At 49.7% G+C, this 26,013-nt stretch overlaps 1 protein-coding gene across 2 annotated transcripts in view; it reads left to right on the forward strand.

The window, feature by feature from the left end:
• Positions 1-26,013, forward strand: part of CAPZB (capping actin protein of muscle Z-line subunit beta) — a 135,419-nt gene that overhangs the window by 84,314 nt on the left and 25,092 nt on the right. For both annotated transcript variants that reach the window (XM_066270283.1, XM_066270282.1), the window contains exons 3-4: positions 8,444-8,565; positions 14,267-14,380. In XM_066270283.1, coding sequence (XP_066126380.1) covers positions 8,444-8,565; positions 14,267-14,380 — 236 coding nt within the window. The remainder of the gene's footprint in view (positions 1-8,443; positions 8,566-14,266; positions 14,381-26,013) is intronic.

The raw sequence follows: 26,013 nt of genomic DNA on the forward strand, positions 1-26,013 counted from the left end.
TTAGCCCCAGTGACTCTTAATGCCAGCATCTGAAATCTGAGGTGTGCTGTTCACTTGTTTTAATGTCTCCGAAATTGGGAAGTTGCTTCTTACACTTCACATGCACATTAATGATATTCTCATTAGTGGTTATTTTCAGTCTTCATATGAAGAATACAGCTTGTACTTAAAGAATATGATTCTCAGAATTGATTATTAGAATAGAAGCTGGGTCTCATACATTATGACACTCCTGGCATGTACATTCATAATAAACACTGTACGTTTTCTTCTGTCAAAAAGAAAGAGGGTGTAGGGGCTGGATCTGAAATGGGGCATCAGGTCCCCTTGTGTGTTGTTGAGCATGGAGTCCTGATTGGCCTTTGGTCCAGTGGGGTCAAAATGCCCATTTCTCTCCGGCTGTGTGCCGGATGGTGGCTGTAGGGTCCCTGCCTGCAGTCTCTGAGTGGTCTCAGTGCAGCCACTCCCCAGCACCAGTCCCTGTGTCTGCCCTGGCCGGGGACCTGGGAAGAGAGGCTTTGGTCCATGCAGACATGGAGTTCACCCCCACTGGCTTTTCATCTCACCCCTTTCCTCTGAGCCCAACTGGGCGGGGGGAGCTTTGTGCACCGGGTGGGTCCCGACTTTGCAAGAGCTGAGTCAGACTTTTGAGTTTAGATTCCAGTATCCGTCCACCCCTCAGGAACCTTGCTGACCAACCAGGTCCAGGGGTCATGCAGGGCATCAGCCTCACTTAGAGCGAGGTACTCAATGACATTAGCTTGTATGGCTTTCATCCTGTGGTGACATGTTTTGATGCCTCTTGAGTGGCTCCTTGTTTTTTCTCTGTGATGGTTGGAACATGCTTTGTGAGAGTAGGGCCGCATGTGTCCATCTCATCTGCCGCTGAATTTGTGGCACCTAACACATGCCTGGCATGGGCACTCAACATTTATTGAGTGGAATGAATGTCTCTTGGAGGCTGGGGTTGTAGCTCCCAGTTCTGACATTTAGGAAGTTTACACTCAGCCAGGAAGTGGCTGGCCAAGGATTTGAATGCATGTTTAATTTCAAGGTTGGTGTTTTCCAGAATGCCACACTGTATAGATGGTTTCTGACACTAGCGTATGTGTCGCTATAAACACTATTTTTCTTTTTTTATTGGGGGAAAAAAAGGGCAAAAGTTTTGGGCCTCGGAAAAAATGAAAGGATCACGTTGTAAGCAGAGACCTCTGCTGGCCACGGGGAGGGAGCTCCAGCACCCTGATCATTCGCAGCCTCCCGGGAGTGGGCTGTTGTGTTGCTGGGGGAATGGGGCCCGCAGGACTCTGCCCCGCTGTGATTTCACCAACATTACTTATCTGAGTGTGTGACCCTGTGCAGGGTCTGGTTTTGATTCTTATCTTTCTGGTGGCAGGCTCTCAGCCAGCGGGCAGATCAAAAGATGGAATTTGTTCATTTGGTCATTTTTTACCAAACTGAAGTGTACAGGGTGCACTTCTCAAAGACGGGGCGCCGTGGATGAGATTATCCGTGGAGTTGAACTGGTCTGGCTTTTGCGCTTTTTTTAAGGGTTCATCTCAAGTTTCCTTTTCTGGTTGAACAATTTTTTTCAACATTAATAACTAATGGAGAAGGGAAGAGGCAAAGTAGAACCATATGGCGGCACAAACACAAGCCTCACTTGTGGCCGGAAACGTCTGATTTGTATCTCTTTTCATGTGATCAGCTGTTGAGTTAGATAGTAGAAAAGTATTCAGTTTGGGGCAACAGCAAGATATGATTTTTTTTTAAATGTAGCTGTACTGTGTCTCACATGTTCTTTCACAGACATTGGCTAGTAGCTCTGTGACTGTGGACGAATTATTTCTCTAAGGCCCTGTTTCCCCCTTCTTTAAAATAGGAATGGTAACCGGATATATGTGTAGGGCTGTTTTGAGGACTGAAGGAGGTGGGCAGGTAGAGTTTATGGTACCACAGTGCCTGACATGCACTGCCTGCCGGCTAACTATTACGTCCTCCACATCTTTGTCCTCGTTGTTATTAAGGTGTCACCTGAGGCAGTTGCTTATGCACCTTAATCTCTTTCTTCTGGGATTTTCCCCTCCCTGCCCAAGTTCACTTTGTTCGCCTTTCCCTCTATCTCTCCAGTGGCTCCGTGGGCACTGGTGAGCTGGGTGAGGGTCTCAGTGATGGAAGGAATGGTGGGTCCTGCTCCCCATGATGTTGCGGCAGTGGAGGAATTGAAGGAGCCCAGAACCCCACCACCAGACCCCCAACAACGGAAACACTGTCCTGGCCAGTGCAGGGTCGTTTATTATTCCATGTCACTGGAATTAAGTTTAAATTCCCCCAACAGCCTGGATTGGTCTGACACTGTTGGTGTTACCTGAGCACTCCTTGCAGAGGTTGTTAGGCAGTTCAGATGAGCAGCTTGGACAGAATCCATTTGCCCCGGGGTGTTGGCACCACGCTAGAGGCCCTTTTTGGCTTGGGAGGCAGCAGAGTCAAAATACATGCACCCCAGAGTGAACTCTCGGCTTTGTTTGGACTTGTCCTTTTAAATTGCTCTGCAAAGTCATGATCCGTGAGACTCGATGTGATTTCTTCCACTGTTCTAAATATTTGACATGACCAGGAGGTGTTGGTAGGGTTAGGAATGAGTGTAGGGAGGGGTTATCCAATAATTGACTAGACTAGAGGTAAACGGCCTTTATTCTGAGGCTGTAGTGTGACCTCAGATCACAAGATTAATGGCCACTTCTTCAAAAGTCTGCAGACATTCTGGAGCACCCACCTCGGTGTGCGTGTCTCTGGGCTGGGTCCAGGGGACCGGTCTCTGCCTCTGTAGAGGGTGTTAAATAGTGAGGAAGGAATAGGGTGACAGCTGATGACAGTAGTAAAACAGCCATCCCCAAAGCATTTGGGGTTCAGTTGGCATCACTGTTACTGCTGGAATTCCAAAGAATGTGACAGCTTGGTGCTGTCACATGAGAAATGAGAGGCTGGTAGGATTTGAGAGAGGAGTGGGGACAGCTAGGGTGCTAGGTTTAGCAGATAAAATGTTTCCTGTAACATTTGAGACATACACTAATAGTTCCTCACTCTGTTTCTGAAGTTAAAATTTAACCAGCCAGTCCATTATTTTACCCATCAACACTGAATGGTTAGAGGATTTTCAGTGGAAGAACGTGTGTGCCACGTATGTTCAGGGAGCAGGGCATAGGGCGGTATGGTTATCCAAGAGGGTTTAAGCAGAAGTGGAGGGTGAGATAGGATGGGAGTGAGATCCAGGTCATGATGAATGCACCCTTGGGCAGCTGCTCTGGTGTACAAATCTCTCAGCATACTGTATAGTCTATACTTTGTGTTTCGCATGATGACAATAAGAGGATTTCTCCAGAGCATTTTACCTTTGATCAAAGAAACAGGACTGGTGGGGGGAAATAGAATACAAAAATACTGCCCACCTTCAGAATTTATCCAAAAGGAGAAAATTGTACCTGGTTGGATGAAGAATCAGCAGCCATATCATACTCCAGGTGGTTTGCATGGTACGGCAAATCACATGCCATTTGTGAATTCTACGCAGTTTTCTGGTGCACTGCCATAATTTTTTGAGCGACAGTTTAAATGTATGTTTTCTTTCTTTCCTTTCTTTTTTTTTTCAGGGACAGAGAGAGAGTCAGAGAGGGATAGACAGACAGGAACAGAGAGAGATGAGAAGCATCAATGATCAGTTTTTCATTGTGACACCTTATTGTTCATTGATTGCTTTCTCATATGTGCCTTGACTGCGGGCCTTCAGCAGACCGAGTAACCCCTTGCTCAAGCCAGCAACCTTGGGTCCAAGCTGGTGAGCTTTGCTCAAACCAGATGAACCTGCGCTCAAGCTGGCGACCTCGGGGTCTCGAACCTGGGTCTTCCGCATCCCAGTCCGATGCTCTATCCACTGCGCCACTGCCTGGTCAGGCTAGATGTATGTTTTCTGAAGTTGGTTAGTACCTGGCCATGAATTTAGAAAAATCCAGTGGCAGATCTTCAAGAGTGGCAGAATCTAGGAGCTCGGATGATATCTCAGGGGCTCCCCATCGCTCAGAAGCACAGGCAGGTGCTCTCCTTATGTCTGCTGTAGCCCAGGACCCTTCCAGCCACCCTGGCAGAGAGAAGGAAAGCCGAACATCTTCCCACAGTCCCTGTAGAAAACTCCTAGTAGAGCTCCTTCCCAGGACAGGCCCAGGCTGCTAGGTTGAGGCCCTCTGATGGCCCAGGGGTGGTGGTGGAATGGAGACCAGCTTTCTCCAAACTACATGGAATGAGGAAAACTATGTGACTAGAAAAGGAAAGGCAGGCTGAGCAGGTGACAAGTGGCTATTGATGACAGCTGGTATCACAAACAAACTCCTTATACTGTTGCCTTAGTCAGTTGTCTGTGTTTTGAAGGAATGAGTTACCAAGTGGGAGGAGTGAAACCCCTTCTGATCCTGTACGCCAGTGGTCCCCAACCCCCGGGCCACGGACCGGTACCGGTCTGTGGGCCATTTGGTACTGGTCCACAGAGAAAGAATAAATAACTTACATTATTTCCGTTTTATTTATATTTAAGTCTGAACGATGTTTTATTTTTTAAAAATGACCAGATTCCCTCTGTTACATCCGTATAAGACTCACTCTTGATGCTTGTCTTGGTCACATGATACATTTATCTGTTCCACCCTAAAGGCCGGTTCGTGAAAATATTTTCTGACATTAAACCGGTCCGTGGCCCAAAAAAGGTTGGGGACCACTGCTGTACGTTCATCTGACGCTCATCCGATCTACTTAGACACGTGGGGCAGGCTGGATCCCATTTTCTAGACCAGTGGCTGCCACATTTTTTTCTTTTTTAAATTTCACAGGCCAGAAACATCAACATCAAAAGAGGAGTAGGTCATTGGGTTGACAACCTTTAAAACACAAACAAAATAAACCTATCGTTTCAAAAAACTAAGATCATCTTTAAACCAAAGGTGGGGGCATTCTCTGAAAAAAGGATGAATACATTTAGCCTTGTGACGAGATCAGTGTCGTTTAGATTAGTCTTTACCTGAAATATTTTCATGGCTGATGGGTCTTTGGTGTGGTTCACCTACTGTGTTCATTGAGTGGCTGGTTAGCCAAGTGCAGGCTGGAACCCAGGTCTCTTGGTTCTCAGCCTTGCCACTGTTCGTCCTCCAGGTCATATATTAATAAAAATGCCAGAATTTTCATGAAAACTTTAGTTCCTTTTATGTAGTGCTTTTGTACAGCATCATATGTGTGAATGCCTGGTTGGAACCACAAGTGAAATTGGTCATTAAACTTTGTGTAATCAAAGTTTAATTCTTGACAATAAACTCTTAAGGCCGATTGGCGTTTGGGAGGCTCCATGTTGTAAAACTCCCCACTCCCTCTCTTATATATTGAGCACTTGCGGTGTGTCAAGCACTGCCGGAGGCGCTGGGGATGTGACCACTACAAGATTGACTGTCTGGTAAAGTCCATTTGCTGATCCGATCCACTAGGACACTCAGAGCAGGCTGGATCCCATTTTATTTTTTTTCTTTGTGTGTGTGTGTGTGAGTGAGAGAGAGAGAAACAGAAAGGGAGAGAAATGAGAAGCACCAGCTCATAGTTGTGGCACTTTAGTTGTTTATTGATTGCTTTTCATACATGCCTTGACCAGGGGGCTCCAGCCTAGCCAGTGATCCCTTGCTCAAACCAGCAACCATGGGATCATTTTGATGATCCCATGCTCAAACCGGATGAGCACGCACTCGAGCTGGCAACCTCAGGGTTTTGAACCTGGGACCTCAGTGTCCCAGGTTGACACTCTGTCCACTGTGCCACCACCGGTCAGGCTGGATCCCGTTTTCTCTAGACCGTAGACAAGAAATAGAGGGGGGAAAATACAATTTCAGTTAGTCTAAGTGCCAGGAAGAAATGTATCAAGCACTTCTGATCCATGAATTAACCTCTTGGATAGGAGTGAAGTCACACTCATTTTATACCAAACACCATTATCTTACAAGCTTTCCTATGCTGGGGGACTTAGCTTCAAGCAACATGACCAGCGGAAAGAGGAAGCAGGTGGCTCCAGGCAAAACTGGAGTTAGGAAAAACTAGGTTCTCAGGGTCCCATTTATCAAGCCCTGAAGCAGTACAGTGAGTTCAGGTGTGATCTAGGCCGGTGTGGCCATCTAAGAATAACAGACAACAGATGATACTGAGTCCAGAATAGGGGAGCGGGGTATACCTGTGTCCGCTGCTAATATGCATGCTTCTCCTGTGCTAGGCGCTGTGCTGAATACTGATGCATTGGTTCATGTCATTCCCCAAATCACAGTAGGTTGGTTTTTATTGTCCCCACTTTACAGGTAAGAAAATCCCGTCTTCAGTCTTCGAGAAGTAAAACCACTTACTTATAAGGCCAGTTAGGTGTGGAACGGGGAAGTCTAACTTCAGAGAGCGTTCTTGCTTAGTCTTCACCATAGTCCAGGGTACATTGGGCCAAGATTGTCAGGGTCCCAACCAGTTACTGTGGGTTCTAGATAAGAGCCGGGGCCCAGCAGCTAAGCTAAGGCAGCAGCAGACAGAATGAAGAGTGACACTTAGGGAAAGGCCATGATGTGCTAGGCAGGCACATGGGTGTCCAGGGACATTACACTGGGGCAACAACAGGAAGTCACACCAGTTCTAGATCCCAGCTGCTTTGGGTGGAAGCTGTTAAAATCTTGCCTTGGCCAGGACTTTCTTCCAGGCCACCCCTAGCTGAGCGGGAGTGAGGCAGGAGGGAGTTGTTTGCCACCAAGAGTGTTCCTTGTTGTGCACTGTTTTCAACCAGAGTGACATTCAGAAGAGTGACGTTCAACCAAAGTGACGTTCAGAAGAGGAGATTTCTATCTCTACTGCATGCTTCTTGTGTGGGCCTTGGGCACCTTAATGACTCTGGATCCTATTTCTCCTACCTATAAAATGGGGATAATACTTAAAACTACTTCACAGGATGTGGGTGAGCTTAAAGTAGACAGTGTGTCCTATAGAAGGCCTAGCCTCTGTACAGTACACAGCAGACCCTTGGAAATGGTGGGTGGGGGACTTGGTGTGATCAACACCAAAACTAACTTGTCTGGTGGAGAAGGATACACAGGCGGGAGGTGCATGGAGAAGGGATTCTGATAATAAGCAGGGTGTATCCAGGGATTAATGGTGTGTATATCTCTTGGGGGCTAGTGACATACTGCTCTGTGTATAAGAAATCTGCCATTTTACTGAGGCCAGAATTGATGTGAGCTTACACAGCATGGTGACCACCTCCTGGTTGTGCCAGATGGGGCCTTATGGACTGAGTTCTGAGGCACCCTAGAGGTCAGCAGAGGTGCCCTGAGAAGCCCACGGAGGCTGAGTGGTCTCTGAGGTGGTGGCATTCTCTGTCCCTGCTTCTCTGTTGGTGGAAAGTGTCTTCTGGAGGAACACAAGAACTGCTGTCGCTGTTGGCCCCCCTGCCGAGCTGCTCTTCTGGATGTCCTTGCCACGTGACTTGACTTTTCCAGTGGGAAGGGTCACTGGTGCAGTTGGCAGCCCCTTGCCTGGTAGATAGTAGATGGTATGGTGGGGCTTCCATAAACCCAGGCCCATGAAACGAGTAAGTCAGCACATTGAAAATACAGCATGAAAGTGACCTAAGCTTGAAGGAACCCATTTCTGGGTTCTGCCATCCCATCCTGGAATATTTTGGTGGAAATTGATGTTTGATTTGGGAGGAAAAGGCAAGTGGCCTGGTTACCAGCTGGGCCGTGTGTCATATTCAGCAGCGTTTGACCTGAGATTGGGCCCTCCCCGTGGTGGCCCCTAGCAGGTCGACCTGACACAAGCCCAGTGGAGCTCTAGCCTGTGAGAGAAGCTGGTGTGACCCTGTCTTTGCTGCAGGTAAGGTTGACTCTACCAGTCAGCCTGGTAATGCTTGGCCAGGGGCCTGGAAAGTATTGGAAACTCCACTGAGCATGGGAGCCTGTGGACATTCTCTGCCATGAACAGATTACTCTTCTCGGAGTTCTGTGGATTCCTGTGTATTTCAAATGTTTACCTTCTTCTCAGGACTTCAGCTTATACTTTGCCCACCAGAGACCAATACCAACCAAGCCTGTACATACTTACATGTACCAGACCACCCTGGCGGCCAGGTAATTAAAGCTGCATGCAGATTTGGAAGGAAGGCTATGTTGGAAATCACGCTCCGCTGTAATTCAAGTACAGGTTTCTTTATAGAGGGACACAGTTGGTGTCAGACGCATGTGGGAAAGAAAAGAACAGGCCCGTGATTCTGGCAGGGTACCAAGGGCCAGATGTTAAATATGCTGACCGTGATCTGGCTGCAGTTGCCATTAGCCAGCCTGGATCTGATGTGTTATTTTAACCCGTTTCTGTCTTTTTTTCTCTCTGCCAGGTCCCCAGTCTATGTGAAGATCTCCTGTCTTCTGTTGACCAGCCACTGAAAATCGCCAGAGACAAGGTGGTGGGAAAGGACTATCTTTTATGTGACTACAACAGAGACGGGGACTCCTATAGGTGAGCTCCTGCCCCCAGAGTGCAGCCGGAGTGTCAGGCCGCACTCGGGCGGCCAGGACCGCCTGCAGCATTGGGATCGCTGAACTTGGACAGGCTGACAGCCTGTTGGCCTTGTTTACATCTGTCCTTCTGCTAGTCCTTCTTCCCTCTCTCCCTCCCATCTTCCATTCCTTCCTTCTTTCCTTTCATCCATTTGTCCTTCTATCCTGTTATGCAGTCAGCCAGTACATGTGTGGAGTGCCTCCAGTGAGTATGGAAGATTCCTTGTGAACAAAAGGCCTCTGCCCTGGTGGAGCATACAGTCTCCCGGGAGAGGGATGCTATCACAACACAGCATTATTACGACGAGCAGTTTCATTACGAAGGACAACATGCAGGGTGTGGATGTGAGGGTTGTGAGGGACGTGGGGGGGATCCTGAGTACAGGGAGGGCCAGTGTGGTTAAAGGATATTTGAATGCAGCTTTGTGAGACGGACATGCAACTCTCCTTTCTCTTTTCCATCATGACGCTGAAATAGCTAAGCTGACTTCTCACCCTTCCCTGGGCAATCACTGGTCTAGAACCAGAGGTACACCCAGCATCTGATGACTGTATGGCGTGATTCATACAGCCAATGCAAAGCTTATGCAGGGTTTGAGGGGGACATAGAAGAGACCGTGGTTGAGTCCAGGAGGACTTCCTGAAGAGGCGGTATCGGACCTAGGTTTTTAAGATATCTAGGGGTTATTCCTATTTTATTTATCTATCTTTTTTTTTTTTTTAATTTTTCTGAAGTGAGAAGCAGGGAGGCAGAGAAAAAGACCCCTGAATGCGCCCTACTGGGATCCACTTGGCAAACCCACCAGGGGCGATGCTCTGCCCATCTGGGGCTGGGAGCAACCCAAGTCATTCTAGTGCCTGAGGCAGAGGCCATGGAGCCATCCTCAGTGCCCGGGCCAACTTTGCCCCAATAGAGTCTTGGCTGCGGGAGGGGAAGAGAGAGAGAGAGGGAGAAAGGAGAGGGGAAAGGGTGGAGAAACAAATGGGCGCTTCTCCTGTGTGCCCTGACCGGGAATCGAACCTGGGTTCGATTTTAAAAGATTAGGAGTCTAGGCCTGACCTGTGGTGGCGCAGTGGATAAAGCGTCGACCTGGAATGCTGAGGTTGCCGGTTCAAAACCCTGGGCTTGCCTGGTCAAGGCACATATAGGAATTGATGCTTCCTGCTCCTCCCCCTGTTCTCTATCTCTCCCTCTCTCTCTAATAAAAATGAATAAATAAAATCTAAAAAAGTAAATAAAAAAATGTTTATTTAAAAAAAAAAAAGATTAGGAGTCCCTAAACTAGTCTAGTATTTCTATGATGGATTGCTCCAGCCAGTGCCTTGGAGAATGGTGGAGGAAGGCAGTCGGTTTTAGGTTTAGTTGGAGCCCACAGAATCAGGGCTGAGTCTTGAAGCTTCAGCCTAGTCTTCTTTGTGGGGTTGTGGCGGGGGGGTCATGGTTAGAAAAGTGGAGCAGGAAAAACTATCAGGGGTCAGCTGACCTGGGCCCCAAAGCAGCACTGCCCCTGTAGTGGTGGGGACTTTGACAAATTACTTGTTATCTCTGGTTTTTTGTTTTTTCCTATAGAAAATGGAAACCATAGCATTCACCCTTTCAACAACATGCTGAATAACATCTCTGTAAGCTTGTTCTGTGTGTGCCAGGCGTTGTGCTAAGTTGTTGCCCTATATAGCTTATGTCCTAGAGGAGAAGCCAGAGAGTTAGCAAGTGTATAAATAATATAGACCGTGAAAAGTGAGTAAAGAAAATAGGAAGGACGTAGGAGAGACAGAATGGATAGATAGGGGAGGCTCTTATGTTAGTGGTAATGTTTGAAATGAGGTTTAAGTGTGAGAAAGTTCAGTTTTGCACAGGCCTGGGTGTAGCAGCCTTGGGAGGCGCTGCACTGGTCAGCACTGAGCCCCGAGGAAGGCCAGAATGGGAGAATGCCGTGAGGGTAGGAGGTGAATCAGAGGCGTGGTGGGACAATCATGTGGGTCCTTGACGGCTAGGGTGACAGTAAAATGACAGGGTTATTGGAGGAATTTAAAGAACACAAACCAAGTACTGAGTAGCACAGAATTTAGTGCAAATTGCAAAGAGTTAATGAATACTGACTTTTGAAGAGACTAGATAATTATTTTATAATCGTGTCCCTTTTTTTAGCTTCAAATGGAAGCTAGGTATTTCAGCCTAGTCCAGGCCAGACCAGAGACAAGTGGACATAGTGAATTATAGGCTCCTTTTCCAAGTAGAGCCAGCAGAGTGCAGGTGGATGGGGTACGAAGGGCAGTTGCAGGGCTTTGGGCCTGAGGAGCTGGAAGGAGGTGACGTCACTGTTGATTGAGGTGAGGAAGACTCTGGGAGTTACAGCATGGGGGCATTTCAAGCTCAAGATGCCCATTAGGTGAAAGTGGAGATAGATGTTCAGTCGGCCATGGCTAGTCTGGCGGTCTGGGAGGAGAGGGAGGCGCAGGCGTGAGAGTACCCAGCATGCAGTGGTGAGACAGCCCTGAGGTGGAGCAGGGTCAGCTGTGAGGACCAGTCACTATGTAGGTTGTGAGCATAGGTCCAGGCCCACTTCACAGTGGGAGCCTCCTCGGACACAGGTGGACCAGCCCTTCAATAGAGAGGCTTGTGAGGTGCTTAGTGGTCCGACAGACCGAGAAGCACATCAGCAAAAAGCAGGCAACCTCACCAGGCACAGGTTCAGGGAGGCTTCCTGGAGGAGGTGCTCCTTGAGCTGAGTCTTGCTAAGTTACGGTCATCATGGTTTTTCACACTGGAAATCTCCAGCTTGCTGTGTCAGACAGCTCTTCCCCAGCAGCCTGCAGAGGGCTGGGATCACTTTCCCGTTGGTGCCCAGGCCGCGGCCCCGGGGACTGGGCCCTGCCTCCCCTTCAGTCGCCCTCTGGCTCCCACTGCTGCTCTTCAGGCAGTGCAGTGGGACCTAGGGGATCTCAGCCGAAGAGGAACCCGGGGTGTCAGGGCATAGGACTTTTCTTCCCCTTTTCCTCTTCTTGATATACAATTCAAGGTCTTCTGATTTTCTCCATACATTTCCATCCTAACTGTTTGATCGTTTGCTTAAATAAGATCCTTATGGCGTGACCGTTGCCAGCAGCACTGTTTGAAACCTGTTAGCTGAAACAAAAAGCATTCTCTGAGGGAAATAAAAGGCTTGACTTTTGAAATCTAAGTGTTCCTGTCCATCTGTCTTTTTTCAAATGGCCTCCATATAAGCTCTTAAATGTGTTCTGAGTGCCCCCTCCTCTAAGGATATTCTGGGTAATGTTATGATTTTTCCCCCAGCTACAATTACCCCGGCTCCAGGACTAACAGCTTGAAATGCTGTCCTGTGTGAGCCAGGAGAAATGTGAGTTACAGGCTTCTTGAAAATTCCAGGCCCTCAGTCTGCGAGAGAGATGGGCTCTTGTGTCTAATCAGGTCGCCTTAAATGAGAGCCAGTTGGGGCAGGTCTTCCAGGTCTAGAGAAAGGCTGTGGCCGTTTAACTGGGGAAACAAAGGTCAGAGCTTAAGTGTACCGAGGAGATGCAGAGCTCACACAGGGGAAGGGGGTTTGGATTCTCCGTTTCAGATGGTTTTCCACTCCTGATGGCAGTGGAGGTACCAAGCCTAGTCCCAAGTAGGGGAGGCAGCGACACTCTTCATCTGCATCTTTGCCTCTGGGTCTGCGGAAAGGCTTCAGGAGGACAAGCAGGAAGTTGCTCCATCTGGGTTGGTTTGCACGACCACCAGCAGACAGTGCAGTGTGCCTGTGGGTCCTTCCCACCACACCCTGTGCTGTAAGGCACCAGTCCTGACGGCACGTGCTCAGCACTGGGTGCCCAGGCGTGAAGGCAGACAGCGCGGCTCCCTTCTCAAAGTTCTCCTGCAGGCAAGGGCAAGAGAAGGGGAGGAATGTGGTAAGAATCAGCATCTATGTGCGAGTCGGGTTATAGGGAGTGGGGAGTGCTTACTTCTGCTTTGGGGGGTGGGTGTACGAGAATTTATTCTTGAACACACTTTTTAAACACCTCTTTAAAAAAGTTAAAAAAAATTTATTTATTGATCTTAGACAGATGGAAGAAACGTCAATCTGTTCCTGTATGTGTCTGGACCAGGGATCAAACTCGCAACCTTTGCGTATCAGGTTGATGCCCTAACTGAGCTGTCTGGCTAGGGCTTGAACAATGCTTTTTTAAAATGAGCATGTGGTTGTGTGCCGGGCACTGTTCTAGATATGAGCAAATTTTAGAGAATAGGGCAAAGGACATGCCCTTTGTTGGAGCTTAGGTTCTACAGTTGGCCGGCTAAATTTAAATTAATTCGAATTAAATTAAAATTTCAGTCCCTCAAGCTGCACTGGCCACAATACTCGGCAGCCACGTAAAGCTCTGGGCTGCCATTTTTGACAGCGCAGGTATACATTTCTGTTGTAGAAAGTTCTGTGAGGCAGCATGGTTTTGAGGGGTGAACCAGACATGTGAGCCCACCCTTGGGAAGGGAGAGGTCTTCCCTACTTGCCGACGTCGGTGCCTGGTGGGGCACCCTTAACCAAGAAGAAAAATGTCGCGCACAGAATTTGGTAACTCTAGGATTCAGAAGACAATGATACTGTTTTTCCTTAACATCTATCCCAACTGAAAGGTTCTTTTTGAGCCCTCAGCGATGTGAGGTTTGCTGTCAGCCAGAGAAGCGGGAAGCAATGTGGGTTTCTTAAAGTAGACAGGCTGGGGTGTGTATGCCCGAGGGGGTCGAGGGCTTTGTCCGAACTTCAAGTTGTCTTCTCCTTTCCGTTCCTCTCACCTTTTTAATCTGCTTTCCTTCTGTGACCCCCCAGCCCTCTGAACTCCACCTGCAGGATTTAATGAGTGGATATTTCCCTTATATAACCCCCTTTCCAGTGATCAAAACCCCTCTCTGTGATCAAATGCTTTCCTGATGTGGCAAAAGACATTTCACAAAATGCGGCAAGTCTTGGAGCTGGCAGAGCAGAGACGGGTTCTCATTACTTAGCGGTCTTTGTATGTGTATAGTCCTTGGGGCTGGGAAAGCTGTCCTCAGTCCACTTGGGGAGCTTGACCAATCGGTTTTCTCGTGTGTCACCAGTGTGCCTGTGGGACTGAGTCTCTTTCCCACTTCCATAACGACGGCTCTCTTCATAATCCTTAATTGTGTTAGAAGGTCTTTGGAGTAAGTTTCTCCAGAGCTGCTAGCAGGTCAGGGAGGAGAGAGGCATCTGTTGATCAATACAGTGGTGAAAACAAAGGAACATTAGAAAAAGGGGAAGAAAGAAATCACATTTGTTGAACATTTGCTATGTGCCAGGCTCTTGTCTGGACACTTGTGATGCATTTTCTCCTTTGCTCCCCACAACAGCCCTATGGGGAGCAGATAGGAGCCTCATTTTACAAAGACATCAAGGCACTTGCCGGAAGTACAGTTGGTGACTGGTGGGGGCACAGGGGTCATACCCAAGTCTCCCTGCTGCTGAGCCCTTTCTCAGCAAACCTCAGGAGAGCCAGGTTTGTTGCCAGGTCCTGGAAGAAAATCTTTGCCATGGGTGGTGGCTTTTCTCTCAAATTTTAGGTAGCAGGGGCTTGGGCTCATGGATCACAGGCTATGTCTCCCCACAATGGGTACGTGTTAGTTACTTCTCCTTCCTCCTTTCCAGGTCACCATGGAGTAACAAGTATGACCCTCCCTTGGAAGACGGGGCCATGCCTTCTGCTCGGCTGAGGAAGCTGGAGGTGGAAGCCAACAATGCCTTTGACCAGTACCGAGACCTGTGAGTTCCTTGCCCCCTGAGCACTTGAGTTCTCGCGGTTTTGATAAGTAAATCACACATGAGAGAGGGGCCAGGCCAGTTAGCGTGCCTTGAACCCGTTACCCGGCTCGCTAGCTAATTAAAGTTCTCTGTACCCAGAACAGAGCAGTCTTCTCATTGGGTCAGTCTGGAGATGACTTGGTGATAGAATGCTGTCATACGCAGATTTATCGTGCGTTGCTCCACGTCAAGGTTCCTAGTAACAGCAGGTACCATCGGAACAACACCTAGTGTTGTTCCAGCAGGTACCATTGAACACACTGACTATGCGTACGACATGGTGCAGGTATCTCCTATACGTCATCTCAAATTCTCACAAACATGACAGCTGTTAGCCCCATTTTTCATGAAATTAAGGCTCAGACAAAGGTATTTGTCCAAAGCCAGAGACAGAACCAGGAACCAAACCCAAATCTTTCTCTAAAGGCCCCTCTGTTCTTTACTGTATTGCTTGTCTGACCCATTTCTTACCTGGTGCTTGGGGTCCCTGCTTCCAGACCAGTCAACAGGACAAGACGAGTTGAGGTTCATAACACATTGGGAACTGACATTTTTTAATCAACAGAATGTCATTTAGATTAAGTTGTATACTGATAATATAGCAAAAATGTAAACTATGCAATACTACCTCAGTACAAATTCAGTCATCTAGGAGAGGGGTTGGCCAACTTTTCTATAAAGGGCCTCGTAATAAAAATTTTAAGCTTTGCAGCCAACATAAGTCCCTGATACTTCTCCCCTCCCCTCCCCTCCCCTTCCTCCTTCCTTTTTTAGTTTTACATTAACCTTTGAAGTGTAAAAACAACCTCTGGCGCTTAAAGAGGTAGAATTGGGCCCTCCATTTGCAGTTTGCCGGCCCTGCTCTAAATGATAGGCAAGAACAGGAAGATGAAACAAAGCATCAGGACAGCTGCACCCCAACCCTGTGCTGCTCTAGGAGGCCGCTGGGGGTCGCTGGCGGGAGAGGGTCAGGGTTCTGCTCAGTAGGCAGGAGGAGCATTCTTCCAGTTCACAGCAGATTCGATAGAACACACCAAATAAAGAATTTCTTTTAGAAGTTGGTTCAGGAGGAAAACTGACGGCTCGATGCCATGCACAAACAACCCCCCAACATTTAAGCAGACGTGTGAAATTCAAAGGCACGTCCAGGAACAGACGTCCCTCAGCGTTTTACTGTCCTGGGATGCATCGCTGTGTCACCAGCCAGCTTCATCTGCCGCGCGTCAGGATTTTATATGTGCTGGCTGGATCCTTGTGAGACCCTCTGGGGAGGATAGTTTTGCCCTTTTTAACAGATGAGTTGACTGAGGGTTCAAGAGGCTAAATGAATCACACTAGGCCACAGGAAGTAGAAGTGAAAAGCTAGGGTTTAAATTCATATTTGTCTGGAGTTTTTTACATTAAAATCACTATCAGTGTTTAAGGAGCTCTGGCATCCAGAACTTTGCCCAGTTGTAGATAGAATAGCTTCTTCTCCAGTGATGCTGAGCTGATTCATTGCTGTCTCGTTTATTTGTAGTTATTTTTACTGTCTTCTTTTACTTAGCTATCTGGCAGGAAGCCAGTCCAGCTATTAAGAACTTCCAAGTGGAATCAGTTTTGTATTATAGTGATGATTCGGTGATAATATAATGGTGATGATAGCGGTTGCCGTCCAGAGACTGCAAGGACTGTGTCAACTGCCTCACGATCTCCGTTATCTCATTCGATCTTCTGAACAGCCTGTGAGAGCGGATTGTCCATTTTACTGTTGAGTTGACAGATTCAGAGAGGTGAAGTAACCTGCCCATGTTCACGCGGCCAGTAAGGGGTGTAACTGGGCTATCCAGCCATCCTCATCCAACTCCAGAGTCTAAAATGTGTTCATTTACTCAGGGACATGTTGCTTGCCACAAGTCAGGTACTTGCTAAGTGCTGAGGGTGTGGCCTTGAACCCAGCATACCAGTCCCTGTCCTCATGGTGCAGCCATTGTGGAAAGACGAACAGTGCGGTGGGAACAGGTGCCATCACGCATGGTGAGATAGCGAGTGACTTGCAGCTGTGAAGAGAGTGTTTGGAAAGGCCATTGCAGGAGGTGATGTTGGAGCTGAGGTCCAATGCCCAGAAGGGGCCAGCTCTATCAGGAGTGGGAAAGAATGGTCCAGGCAGAGGGTGCTTGTGCTGGTGTCTCCAAGAATCAGAACGAGGGTGGTTCTGGTTTCTTACAGACTTAAAAGTTTGGGTTGTGATTTCCTGAATAAGGTGATGCAGACATGTTGCCTTGTGCTGTCCTTTTGGGTCAGACCTGGGAGAGCCCGGTTTCACCTTGAACCCCCCCCCCCTATATTTCTGGTTCATATACAGATGCTCCTCACTTTACAGTGGGCTTATATCCCTATCATAAGTCGACAATGTCATAACCAGGAAGTACATTTAATGCCCTAGCCAGTTGGCAAAGTGGATAGAGCTTCAGCCTGGTGTGTGGACGTCCTGGGTTTGATCCGCAGTCATGGCACACATGAGCAGCGACCATCTGCTTCTCTCCCCCTCCCTCTCCCCCTTCTCTCTGTCTACCTCTCTCACAGCCAGTGGCTCAATTGGTTCGAGCATCGGCCCTGCGCACTGAGGATAGCTTGGTTGCTTCAAGGATCATCCCCAGATGGTGGGTTCCTGGCTGAATCCCTGTCAGATTTCTGTCTGGGTGCATGCAGGAGTCTATCTATGTCCCTTCTTCTCACTTAAAAATAAAAAAGATAATACATTTAATATCCCTACTGAACAGCATAGCTTAGCCTAGCCTAGCCTACCTTAAATGTGCTCAGCACACTTGCAGCAGCCTACAGCTGGGCAGTCATCTTAAGTTTCATCTCAAGAGCGACAGCCTTCCTATTACCAGAAGCAGGAGACACAGATGGGCATTTTGTGGGCATGATGGACTGCAAAAATACAAATAACATTCAAAGGCCCTGGCAGTACAGTACAGAGTATCAGCTATTGACCCTGGCGGCGGCGTGGCTCCTGGGAGCATCGCGAGAGTATCGTGCCTCACAGTGCTAGCCAGGCAAAGATCAGACTTTGAAGTGGGGTTTCTACTAAAAGTGTATCACTCTTGCAAAATCATAAAAGGATATACAGAGGGCCACCTGTGTAACAGTACACGGTCAAGCCCTAGCCGGATAGCTCGATCGGTTAGAGCATTATCCTGATAACGCAAAGGTTGTGGGTTCAGTCCCCAGTCAGGGCACATACAAGAACAAATCATATTTATGTTGGTTTTTCTCTCCCTTTTCCCTCCTCTCTAAAATTAATGAATATACTTTAAAAAATACCCGGTCAGTCTTAGGTGTGTGCCTTCAGTGGGATGTTGATTGGCCTACTATCTTGAGTATTTCCCATTATCATTTTAAAATCTTCAAAGAAATCCCTTAATCCTTAGAGCGACCCTGCAGGGAGGTGGGAGTTACGTCCCCGAAGCAGGTCACATGCTGGGAAGTGGCCCGCCCTGGGATCCACAACCTGGTCTGGTCTGACTCTCTGCAGCGCCTCCTGAAGAGGTGTCCACCTTTCTGGTGGTTTTTAAGCTTTAATGCCCATATTTCTGTGTGCCTACACTCTCCTCAGAAAGTGAGCTGACGTGCTGGGGATACTGAGAGGTGTGATAGGACAGCTTCCTGTACCCAGGTGAGGAGTCGAACTGGACAGGCCGGACCCTGAGGTCCTGTGACAGTTTGTGATGGTGGAGGGTGCTGTTCTGTCCCCAGCGGCGTCGGTATGCTGCTTCAAGAGGGGAAGGGGAGAGTGCAGGCCTCAAAGAGGCATCCCCAGAGGAGGGCAGGTGGCCAGGCTCTCCCTGTGTGACAGCAGCCCTGGGCCACTGAAGAGATAGATGGTGGTTTGAGCTGTCATTGGGGACCCAGGGTTATCAGAGCATCCTGGGGAGCACTCTCCTGAGACCTTGTGTGAGGAACACATTCCCAGCTCGACCACACATAAGGAGCCACGCCCCTCTGGGCTGTGAATTGTTGGTGGTCACATTGGTGGCCATGCTGGATCCCGGAGCATGAGCTCTTTTCCCCGTGGTTTTGGAGCGGATGAAGTCAGTCTGGCTCCGAGATCTTGTCTCTGCCTGGGACAGTATGGGCCAGTCATTACTCTCGGTTTTTTAAGGGACCAGACTGTTCTTTGGCAGAAGGGACAGGAAGGAGGTCATGCCTTCTCTTTAGCCTTTGTCCCGGCCCCTCCCCATTAACTCATCCCACAGAGCTGGAACGTGGATTTACCCGTTCGTCTCCCTTTTCTGTTGGCAAGTGGGCTCAGGAAAAGAGCATGTCCCCCTCGCAGCCCCACCTCATTATGCTGCCTCGTGTCTGGGCTTTAGTTACTCTGAGCTGCTACAGAGGGGGCAGGAAGGTGGCCTGTGGCCTGGGCCTGGTGAGAGGAGCCCAGAGCCTCAGGCAGATGACCCCCCCCCCCCCCCCCCCCCGCACACCAGAAAGAAAAGGGAGTGATGGAAAAGCCACTGCCCGAAGAGCAGGACTGTCCAGCACTGTGCCCAGGAGGGCCGCCCACTCCAAACCTGAGCGTGGCCTGTGCCCCAGAGCTTGAGGAATGTGATGAGCAGGCGTGTCCCCCATGCTATCTGGGTCCTGACAGCACAGATGTTCTGAGTCCTTGGATCCTGATGAATGGCAGTTAGGACTGGGTTTGGCTTATGCTCAGGCAGGCCAGGCGCCCTGCTGCTGCTGCACCAGGTCTTCCCGGGAGAGGGTACTCACTGTCCCCCAGAGGCTTGTCCCTGCCACGAGCACCTGAGGACCCTGCCCTGGGCTCTGGGCTCTGCTTCTGGGTCTGTAAAGGTGTTGACTCTGTGGGGAATTAGGTTTACTTTCCAGCACGTGGAGTTGGTATGGTCAGGGCGGGAAGCGGCCATCTGGCTTGTTACTCCGGTGGGAAGCAGCGCCCTTCTTCCTTACCCATGCACGTCACTGCCCCATTATGGAATAAACCTGCCAGCAGTCGGGAGCGTGGCTCTTTTCCAAGGTGGGCATAGAGGCGAGTAGGGGCCCAGGGACATGAGATCTGTGTCCTGCACGATCCTTTTGAAGCCATTGATTTCTTGTTTGCCCTGCTACTTAGAGTTTTCTGCCAAAGACCCCCACCTCCACTCCTCTCCCACGTGTATGGGTTTTTTGTTTGCCATTGTCAATGGCAGGAAGAGCCCATGGTTGTAACTTTCCCCCAGAAAATAACTCAAGCAGCTGTGAGCATTACCCAGGCAGCCCTGTTTTTAGATTAGTCAATTTGCTGAGGACAGGCATGTTTTGCTGGGCTGTGTGAGGTCATTACTCTGAAGTCATCTTGAATCTCATCAGTTGCCTCCCCCAACCCCTCCCATCCTGATCCCCAACATCTAGATTGCTCTCTTTCTTCTTACCAAGCCCCAAGATGGTTCTCCACCGCTGATTCACGGGGCTGGCTCAGGGAATGCCCTTAGAATACAGCACAGAGAGGGAGGCAGCAAGGGCAAGCTCGTGGGCGGCTGGCTCATGGGATCACTTCTTTCTCGGCAGAGTTGACTCTGCTTATATAGGCCCAAGCCTGGGATAGCTCATCAGTTATAAAACCTCATCACTTGGCCTAAATGATCCATCTTTCTCGAAAGAGACTTAGCCATGGGGCCCTTGGAGTGGGGTAGGCACTGGAAGCTGCCAGAAAAACATTGCATCGGTGCTGTGAGGCACCAGTTGGCGGCCATGAACCCCAAGATCACTGCTTTGATTTTTCGGGTTCCCAGAGAAAATGGGAACCTTCAGTGCTCCGGCTTTCATATTGCATCTCACCGTTGCCTCTGTCGGCCCAGGTTCTACCGAGACCAGATGTTCTAACCGAAGGGGCTGGCACTGCTTTCTTCCAAAGATGATTACTCCCATCTGTGCCAGACATCTTGCCCCGTGCTCTGCGATCCTTGGCTCTTGGCTTGCAGCAGATAATACCTTCAAACATGCGGTTGCAATTTATTGGCCTTATAAGTTAATTTTAGTGGGTGTGCAATTGATTGAAATCAAAGCTTAATGAAGGCCAGAGTCAGGGAGGGGGTGGAGGAGCCCAGCAAGAAGCATATTGTGTTCCCTCTCGCTTTAGGTCAGATAATCTTCCAAAGCTTTAATTAGCTTTTCTAATCAACCGTTCTTGTCTGGAAGAAGTTTACAGAATGAGACAAGACTGGCACCCCGTGGCAGTCCCAGAAGCCCACAGGCCTACCCCTTGCTCCCTGCCTCCAGTCCCCTTCCCCAAGCCATGTAGGAGTTGTGCTTGTTTGTTCTCCTTCCTTCCATTCTTCATCCCTGGGCCATCTGACATTTGAGCAGTGCTGGCCCAGGATGGGCAGGGCATCCACATTCCTGTGTGAATGAAGTGCATTGCCTTGGTTCCCTAGGTTCCTGGAACTCCTTGTGCCCAGCTTCCTCCCTGGACCTCGAGCCCTGAGCTCCTGGGACTGTGCCTTTCTTGGATGGGAACATTGGGCCTGGAGAATTTTAGTGTTTCTGTCCTAATGGGAATTGTGGAAGGCAGTGCCAGATCTTCTGAAGAAGTGGAAGTCACAGAAGGCCGGGAAGCAGGTAATGGTGGGGTGCCCAGGCAAGAGACGCAGACACCTCCCTCGGGAGTTACAGAGACCCACACTGTGTCCAGGCTGGAGGGCAGGATGGGGAGGATTCAGGCTGTGAAAGAAACTTGCACTTGATTATCTGTTCTGCTTTTACTCACTGACTTGAGGCAAGTAAGTAAACTTTGAGTCTCTGTTTCCTTATGTTTAAAAGGTACCACTGCCCATCCTAGGGATTGAGGGGGCGTTGGGTGAGGTGCTTCCCTTACACTGACTCGTGTCCACTCAGCAACCTCCGAGCTGTCAGTATTACAGCTTATTCTGACTGTGCAGCAGTCATCTCACCGGGGGTCTTACATTCTGTGCGCGGTTATGAGTGTACATGTGGGGTTGGTGGGTGTAAGTGGGGAAGATGGCAGGTTTTATGTTGCCAGCAGCCTTAAAAGGCTGGGTTCTGGTTGGGGCTCTGCCACCGGCCCACAGTGAGACTCAGGTAAATCTCTGTCTCAAAAATGGAGTGAAGTGTTCCCATCTGTGATGACGAGAGAGAGAGAGAGAGCGAGAGAGAGAGAGAACGAACTTAGGGTCATTTCACAAATGTTTATTGAGAACCTGCCATGCTCTGAGGACTGGGTCGGAGTCACAAGCTCTTGGAAGCTTGGATATGGCTTCCTTGGGACTTCACACCCTCCCTCCCCGCACCCCGCACCCCCAGCCCCTCACCCCTGTGTGCCTTTTATTTTGGCTGCTTCTGCCCTGTCTCCTTTTCACTGGAATAACTCTTGCCAGGACCTCCCAGGGCACCGAGTTCTGAGTCCTTGTGAACCACTGAACCTCGGGTGGTCTCAGTGAACCTGGGCTTAGCCGTGTATCCTGAGGGAGTGGGGGTCAAGGCTGTGCTTTGAGCAGTGGCATTCACTTGGCAAAGACCTGAGGTGGTTCCTGGGTTGTGTGGTCAGTGGGTGAAGGGTGGAGGTAGGCATGAGAGATGGAGAAAGGTACGTAGGCCCTTGTTGGACATGGGCTTTGATTGGTGTTCTCAGTGCATTGGAAAGGATTGGAAGGGTCCCAGGGATACATAGGACAGCTCTGCTGTGCATCTTAAGAAATTCCTCCATAAGCAGTTTGGAGGCTTGGATTGGAGAGGCCGAGAGTGGAAGACCCTGACCCAGACTCCCCTTAGTCTTCACTGCTCTCCAGAGTCTGGCTGGGTGAGGTTGCAGGTTAAGGTTGCCCAGTGCTTCCTGAAGCACTGTCAGAAACAGCCAGGCCAGCCTGCCTCCAGTCTCTAGCCTCAGAACCCCACTGGGAAGGGGCGAGCGCACGGAGCAGAGGAAGCGTGAGGCCATCAAGGATTGTTAAGGAAAGCTCTGGAGTTGAATGAAACCTGGGCCATTGGGTTGGGCACATTCCCCTCACTCTGCCCCTTCAGAGCAGTCTCGGTGGCTAACGGTGCCCAGACCCTTCTACCTTGCCCAGCGGTGGCAGACCTCTTCCTGGACGGACGGAGAGCTCTCCTGCAGATCCTGCAGCGGTACCGCTCACCGTGCATCTCATGCTCCAGGGGCAGCGGCGTAAAGACAGAGTGCCATCTGGCTTCCAGCTTGTTGGTGTAATTAGTATTTGGGTTCTCACATGTATGATTTGTATCTTCAGCCATGCGTACAGAGAGTCTCTGAGACTCCTGCCCCGCCTGTAGTGGGACTGGCTTGCTGCTGCCTTGGGCTTGTGTGAAAGTGCTGGAAGCAGTTGATAGGGAAACCCAAGTCCTCCTCAGCTGTGCCTCATGAATGGAGAGACCGGTGGAGAACCCTTATCAGCTTTTTGGGGAGGTGAGGCTGCTTCCTGCTCTCACAGTGTATCAGCTCTCTTGTGACCACTGTCACAGTTTCAAGAGCCCCTAAAGAGTGCATCTAGACAAGCCTGCAGGTCACCCCCACTGGTCTCAGCCTAGAGGCCACATGGGAGTGTCCACTGCAGGTCCCCTTCCTCTGGCGTCCTCATGCTGTAGTCCTGGGTCTGGTCGCCTTGGCATGCACTGAATTCATCTGCTAAAATTTATGAACATGATCCCTCGAGTTAGCGTCAGGGACTCTGCTTCCTCCAGAACCCTTGGGTTCCCGTAACCATGTGGGACAGTCATGCTTTGGGTTATGCAGTTCCACGTGTCGGGTGAAGACATCTGGAAACAAGGGCTAGCTCCCTCCGTGGCTGAGCTTGCTAGAGACCCTGTGCTCCCTCACTGCTTCCAGGTTGCTGGTAGATCCCTCTTGAGGGGAGCGGCTTTGTAGAAGTATCAAGGATGGGTGGTCTTCCAGATGTCCAGCCAGCAGGGCCCAGCTGCCTCCCCAAGGTGGAGGACTTTCCTTTCAGAATTTCTGTGCAGGACACTCAGTCTCATGCCCCGGATTCCCGACCATTCCTTTCTTTCTCTGAGTTTGTCCTCCACCTAAGGTAGTGGCCTGGCTGCAGGTGTGTGTTTAACTCCCCTAAATCCAACCTCACAGGCTGAGCCAGGGCTGTAGGGGCCAGCCAGACCCCAGGTCCAAGTCCAGCTTCCCACCTCTCGGCTGTATAACATGGGTGCATTGCTTTCTTTTCGCTGGGTTTCAGTCTCCTTGACTGTAATGTATGCAAAGCCATGGCCCGGGGTGGGTTCTCAGAAGTGGCAGCTCAGGCCAGTGGTGTTGGCTATGAGATTCCAGAAGGCCTTGACCGTCCACATTCTTATGTTCTGGGCTGAGCGGGACTGGCAGTATTTTCACAGGTAGTCCAGAGAGGCAGATGGTCACGGTAGTGCTGAGTGCAGATGGTTTGGTCAGATCCAGAGCCAGATTGGCGGCGCCTGCAGCGGCACCATTGTTTTCAGATAGGCCTTCATTACTTCTCTCCAAGTAAAAAAAAAAAACACGAAAGCCTTGTAAAGGGAGGCCATAAAGTGCTGCAGCCGCCGTCCAGATGTGCACTTCTGAGTGCAACTGGCATTAAAGTTGCACATGCCTAAGCCCATTGGTATGTGTGCTCAGGGATTGTTGCACCTGTGTGTCCTGGAAGGAATTTCTGCAGAATACCTGTCCCGTGTCCATGGGCAGACTCTGGGACATGTCCACGGATTGTGGTGAACACAGCTGGTCTCAATACACAAACAAGGGTGCTTGGCTTCCAGTGGCAGATCAGGATGTGGCCAGCCCAGAACCAAGTGTGAGCTTTCTCCATTTTGTGCGGAGTCAGCTCCACCCCCTGGGGCCGTGGGTATGGGACTGCGTTCCCAGAATAAGCAGAACCTTGCTTCCCGGGCAGTTCAGAATGCACCAAGGTTAAAACAAGGGAGAAGATCTCAGCTTCAGCCCAGAGAGAAAGGCCATATGGAAATGAACGGCCACCGGTGGTCGTGTGCCTGCTGTATACCAGGCTCCGTGGCCAAGACATCCGGGCCACTACTTCCGGTGCTCTTCCTCGTGGATCCATGAGGTGGGGGGAGAACCCATGTGTCCCAGCCCCTCGTAGTTGTGGCTGTCAGCCTGCCTTCTGCAGCTGTCTGTGGGTTTTCCAGAAGCTGTAACCATCAGGCAGCACCCACTTCCTCCTGTTGGACAGGGGATACACTTAGCTTCTTGACAGTGTCCAATTTAAAGCCAATAAAAAAGCAATGTTGGTCCCCACTGCAAGGAAGGAAGCAAGCCAGGTTTTAGATGCCTCTTCAAGCAAATTGGAGCTTTTTTCCTTTTTTCCTGGAGTGGAATTGAATTGTCCCCACCTGTGGGTACCAGGTGCCTTTTCAAGTTACAGAGATGTTAAGGATGATCAGAAAAACAAACTACTGCTAGTCGCTGGGGATCTTTTTTTTTTTTCTTTCTCAGGTGGGAGGAAACAAAAAGGCACTGTCTTGGAGCAGAAGCTCAGCTGCTGCTGGAATGGCTCTGCCTCTGGGCTTTTTATCTTCCTGCCTTTGCCATGAGATAGTCAGCAGGCAGGGGAGTCTGTCGGAACGAGTGCCCACCTGACCTCCTTGTTCCTGTCCTCACCAGGTGCCTGCTACAGTAAAGAGTGTCCCTCCTGCCTGACCAGGTGGTGGCGCAGTGGATAGAGCATCAGACTGGGACACAGAGGACCCAGGTTCAAGACCTCGAGGTTGCCAGCTTGAGCATGGGATCATAGACATGACCCCATGGTCGCTGGCTTGAGTCCCAAGGTCACTGAGCCCAGGGTCGCTGGCTTGAGCAATGGGTCACTCTGCTCTGCTGTAGCCCCCCAGGTCAAGGCACATATGAGAAAGCAATCAATGAACAACAAAGGAGCCACGAAGAATTGATTCTTCTCATTTCTCTCCCTTCCTGCCTGTCTATTCCTGTCTATCTTATTCTCTGTTTCTCTCTGTCTCCATTACAAAAAAGGAGTGTCCCTCCTGACCATTTATCACAGGTCTTGCTACTACTGCTTACTGAGGTCTTGGAAGCAGACCAGACCACATACATTACAGAAGGACACATAGGGAAGTAGGACTCTCACGGACTCCTACAGCTTTGTTTCATGTAAAGACCAGTGTTCTTAGCTTGGCAGTGGAGGCTGGAGGGGGTTCCGCTGGTCCTCATTGCACTGACTTTTATTTCAGGGCATCCCTGCGACGCCCACTGCGTGCATCTGTCCATCTCTCCCTCATCGCCCTCGCAGGTCCCTTCGCCTCCAGCCAGGACTGAGGCTGTGAGCACTTCCCGTATTTGTGCTGTACCCCAATCAACAGAAGTGTCCAGACCAGAGCCAGCCTCCCAGGTGGACCGCCAGCTGCCCCACAGAAGTTCCTCTCCAGCCTACAGTATTCTTTCTAGAAAGTGTTGGAATTCTGAGGTTCAGAGAGCTGGTCTGCACAGAGAGTACATTGAAGTGGTAAAGGGTATTTCTGTGAGGATTAAGTAAAACAGATTTGAGTGGAATGTGATATACTCAGGTCCAGTATACCAGTTCTTTAAAAGTATAGGATGTGGAAGGAATTCCATGACAACACGTAAG

The sequence above is a fragment of the Saccopteryx bilineata genome, chromosome 3, assembly GCF_036850765.1.
Source record: "Saccopteryx bilineata isolate mSacBil1 chromosome 3, mSacBil1_pri_phased_curated, whole genome shotgun sequence".
Classification (NCBI taxonomy): Eukaryota; Metazoa; Chordata; class Mammalia; order Chiroptera; family Emballonuridae; genus Saccopteryx; species Saccopteryx bilineata.